This window comes from Galeopterus variegatus, unplaced genomic scaffold (genome assembly GCF_000696425.1).
Source record: "Galeopterus variegatus unplaced genomic scaffold, G_variegatus-3.0.2 Scaffold841, whole genome shotgun sequence".
NCBI lineage: Eukaryota > Metazoa > Chordata > Mammalia > Dermoptera > Cynocephalidae > Galeopterus > Galeopterus variegatus.
Genome location: NW_007726952.1, coordinates 472047 through 476858, shown reverse-complemented (window position 1 = coordinate 476858; position 4812 = coordinate 472047). Strand labels below are relative to the sequence as shown.

The following is a 4812-nucleotide window of genomic DNA, read 5'->3' as shown; positions in this document are numbered from 1 at the left end:
ATTTATTTATTTATTTATTTATTTATTTTTTCCTTTTTTGTCTTTTTTCGTGTCCAGCAACGGATTCCAACCCTCAGTGTCACGCCCGCACCGGACCAGGACGGGCAACGGGATCGCAACCCCTGGCGCCGCGCCCGCACCTCGCTCAGCCAGTGAGCGGGAACCGGTCTGTATGTGGGATCCGAACCCTCAGCGGGAGCGCCACCGCACTCCCAAGCGGCGCACTGTAGCAGTGTGCCACCGGGCCGGCCCATATGCAGGTACTTTTTAATTCCAGCTGCAATGGAAAGTAACTGTCTTGGAAGACGGAATTTAGGTCTTTTCTCACTTTAGCCTAATCCAGTAGATAAGAATAACCTGGAGGGCTCATTAAACATGGATTACTCAGTCTTAGCTCATTTTCTGTTGTTTATAATAGAATACCTGAAACTGGGTAATTTATAAAAAACAAATTTATTTCTTACGGTTTTAGAGGCTTGGACATGCAAGGTCAAGGGGACACATCTGGTGAGGGCTTTCTTCCTGGTGGGAACTCTGTAGAATCCTGTGGAGGTGCAGGGCATCACATGGTGAGAGGCTAGAGTGTGCTCACGTGCTCTCTTCCTCTCTTTATAAAGTCACCGGTCTACTCCCATGTTAACCCATTAATCCACTATCCCATTAATTCATCAATTGATTAATCTATTTATGAGGGTATAGCCCTCATGATCCAATCGCCTATTAAAGGCCCCACCTTTCAAATATCATAGTCAAATTTCCCACCCTCTTAATAATGTTACAATGGGGATTAAATTTCAACATGAGATTTGGAAGGAACATTCAAACCATAGTGTTCAGCCTCACCCTTACTGGTTCTAATTCGGTAGATCTGGGGTGGTGCCTAAAAATTTAAATTTTCAAGAAACTCCCAAGTGATGCTGATGCTGCTGATCCAGGGGTTAACATCTTGGCTAATCTGATGAACTCTAAATAGTAGTAAAAGCTGTCTTACTTGAATTCCATCCCACATATTCTAAAAAATGGTTAAGTTTTAAGATACAATTTTTTTTTTTCACAGCTTTTGTGGAGGGGATGCTAATGGCCAGAGGAATTTGGCATTTGTTGCAGACACTTGAATTCCATCCCACATATTCTAAAAAATGGTTAAGTTTTAAGATACAATTTTTTTTTTCACAGCTTTTGTGGAGGGGAGGCTAATGGCCAGAGGAATTTGGCATTTGTTGCAGACATATTTAAATGTGCGTGCGTGTGTTTCTTTTTGATGAAAGTCACTCCAGAACAGACTTGCTGGGGTGTTTGTAACCCAAAGTAGTGGGTAGTTAGATGGCACATTTCTGACTGAAATCATGAGCATCTCATAGCTCGTCTATATTCAGTGATAGTTATACGTGCATTTAATCATGAAATAATTATCAAACACTTACTATGTGCCAGACATTATAGCAGATGTTGAAGATAAAGTGATGAATGAGACAAATACATATTCCTGTCCCCATGGAACATATCCATTAGAAAAACTGACATTAAACAATTAAATAAATAAATATATAACACAAGGTCAAGTAGTATTGCTATAAAGAAAAATAAACCAGTATAAAGAATGAAGAGTATGGGGTCAGGGTTCTTTTAGGCAGAGTAATCAAAGAAGGTGACATCTGAACAAAAGCTTGAATGAGGTGAGGAAGGTCATGTCAGGAGTCAGGGGTGGGTGGTCCAGGAAGAGAAAACAGCAAAAACAAACTGCTTGAGCTGAGAACAGGTTTGGTATGTCTAAGGAATATAATTTCTGACTGAATAATCTCTACCATTTCCCTCTTCTATTCTCAGATGAGCATTCAAGAATATGAACTAATTCATCAAGACAAAGAAGATGAAAACTGTCTTCGTAAATACCGCAGACAGTGCATGCAGGATATGCACCAGAAGCTGAGTTTTGGGCCTAGATATGGGTTTGTGTATGAGCTGGAAACTGGGGAGCAATTCCTGGAAACAATTGAAAAGGAACAGAAGATCATCACAATTGTTGTTCACATTTATGAAGATGACATTAAGGGTTGCAATGCTCTAAACAGTAGTTTAACATGCCTTGCAGCAGAATACCCTATGGTTAAATTTTGTAAAATAAAAGCTTCTAATACAGGCGCTGGGGACCGCTTTTCCTCAGATGTACTCCCCACGTTGCTTGTCTACAAAGGTGGGGAACTCATAAGCAATTTTATTAGTGTTACTGAACAGTTGGCTGAAGAATTTTTTGCTGGGGATGTGGAGTCTTTCCTAAATGAATATGGGTTACTACCTGAAAGAGAGATTCATGCCACAGAGCAGACCAACATGGAAGAAGAAGATATTGAATAAAGATTCAATATATCACTATCTCATATGTATTCTTTATGCATTGAACATTAATTTTGGTAGTATCCATATTTCTTTAGAGAATACCAAGTACAGCCATAGCTATTCTGATTTGAAAAAAAAGATTGACACTAAAATTCTGTTATGAGCATTTCTTAGTATTAGTTATTCAGATTGATACAATGCTTTAATGAAAAAAACATTGTAGTCTTCAGCAACATTGTTAGTAGACAAAGAGGTTGTGGATAATATTGTGACATTTTTTAAAAAATCTCTTTCACGTTATGCATTTGGGTTTTTTTTACTCCTTTTTTCCTCAGCGTTATTATTTGGACTTTTCAAATTATATTATTAATTATAATTTTGCTTGTGTAATAGGAATAAAATCTAATGAAGAAATAAATTTTCTGTTTGATGTCTATTTTTTTGCAAGTATTACATTATCGAGGCCCTTAAAGTAAGGTCCAAAATACGAAAAAGTTTTCATTCAGTAAAATATCTTATATTCCAGCCAAACCAATGCATAAGAAATGTAGAAACATTGGGCCAAATTAAAGTTGTTAAAAAACAAAAAGAGTATTTGTTTTAAAAGGCAGAATGGAAGCAAGGTCTTCTTATTCTCCAGATGAAAGAATAACATGTAGTAGTAATAATAATTGCAATTATCATTTATTGATTGCCCGTTATAGGCCATTATACATATCATCTCTCATTCATAACCACAATTCTGCATGTAGATATAATATTATTCCCATTTTTATAAATAATGAAACCAAAATTCAGAGAAGTGAAGTAGAAGTTCTGCTTCTGTTTCCCATTTGGAAGTCTCTCCTCCTACACAAACACATGGAAATGCCAAATAAAATTTAATTTTAAAATGTTTTTACATGCATGAATGAGCTGAAGAGCAAGATTAAAGAAATTTCTAGGTGTCTGAGTCAGAGCGGAAAAATAACGGTGAGTGAGAGCTAAAGTGATACGGCCTATGACTGAAGACATGGTGCCTATGAAGTACCCAGAAATGGGCTCCCTGTGAGAAGTGTGCTTAAAGCAGGTTTGTGTGTTTCACCCTGCCAGCCCAGTGTTGAAACCAGACATTTGTCAAAAGTTCTAATCTCCACTCTCCTAAATGACTTTTTTTTTTTTGTCTTTTTGTCTTTTTCCATGTCCGGCAACGGATCGCAACCCTCAGTGTTGCCCCCGTACCAGACCGGGGACCAGCAACGGGATCGCAACCCTCGGTGTTGCTCCTGCTCCTCGCTCAGCCAGTGAGCGGGAACCGGTCTGTATGTGGGATCCGAACCCTTGGGCGGGAGCGCCACCGGGCCGGCCCCTAAATGACTATTTTGTAGCATCTTTTGTTTCCCCTAAATCTTCCACACCCCTTTCCACCACTCCAAACATTTCACCTTGCTCTTACTTCATTAAGAACATAGAAGTGATCAGATGAGACCTACCTCATCTTCCTGTCACCAGATCTAAAATGTGCACCTGCACATAAACTTGTTTATTGGTGTCATGATGAAAGAAGTGTCCATCTCAGTAGCTGTCTCGGGCCAACTGATCAAGCTGTGCTGTGGATTCTGTCCTTTTTTCCCATACAATAATTTTTCCCCTGCAATTTCCCCCTCTTCTTGGCATCATTGGCTTCTCCCTTTCTTTATGTTCACATTGGCTTGTAAGGGAGATTTTAAGTGGACCACTAGTTAAAATATGCCCAACAATAATTTAAAATTTCCATCTACCACTCACTTCTCTGGTTTTCTTTACAATCATGTCTCTCAAAAGAATGTATCTGAATTCACCATCCTCACCCCTCACTTCCAAATGTTTTCACTACACTCCAATCAGGCCTTTGTCCCAAGCATTCTAATTACAGTTGTAGTTATTTTGTCAAATTTATTGGCCAATTCTCATTCCTTAATTTATTCTGTCTTCTATAAGCATGTGTCAGAGTTGACTATCTCCCCTCCACCCCCCTTTTAGGTCACTTCTTTTGGATTCTTGGACACCGCATTGCTTGTTTGCCTTCTATTCTACTGATGATTCCTTCTAAGTCTCCTTCGCTGGCTTGTTCTTCTCTAAACACTCGCCCTACGTACTCTCCTGTAATCCAGTCTTAAATAGCACTTCTATTCAGACCACTCCAGCTTTACTTCTCTCCTAGACGCCAAAGTCCTATATCTCAACTGCAGGAAGGCTAGAAATGAGGAAAAGAAGAATGAGGGAGAATAAAAGGTCTGCAATCACACTAGATACTGAAATAAGTAATATAGGATTCTTGACTATGACCAGCTCACATTGACCAGTCCCTAAAATATGGTCACTTCAATAAGTACTGAGTGTTTAGGCCGGCCCGTGGCTCACTCGGGAGAGTGCGGTGCTAATAACACCAAGGACATGGGTTCGGATCCTATATAGGGATGGCCGGTTAGCTCACTTGGGAGAGCGTGGTGCTGA

General features: G+C 39.4%; 1 protein-coding gene across 1 annotated transcript in view; it reads left to right on the top strand.

Moving 5' to 3' along the window:
- PDC (phosducin) overlaps window positions 1–2771 on the top strand; it is a 5000-nt gene extending 2229 nt beyond the window's left edge. The window contains exons 2-3 of the mRNA XM_008572838.1: window positions 1177–1238; window positions 1828–2771. Of these exons, the coding sequence (XP_008571060.1) occupies window positions 1177–1238; window positions 1828–2355 (590 nt within the window). The 3' untranslated portion in view covers window positions 2356–2771. The remainder of the gene's footprint in view (window positions 1–1176; window positions 1239–1827) is intronic.
- The last annotated feature ends 2041 nt before the right edge of the window (window positions 2772–4812 follow it).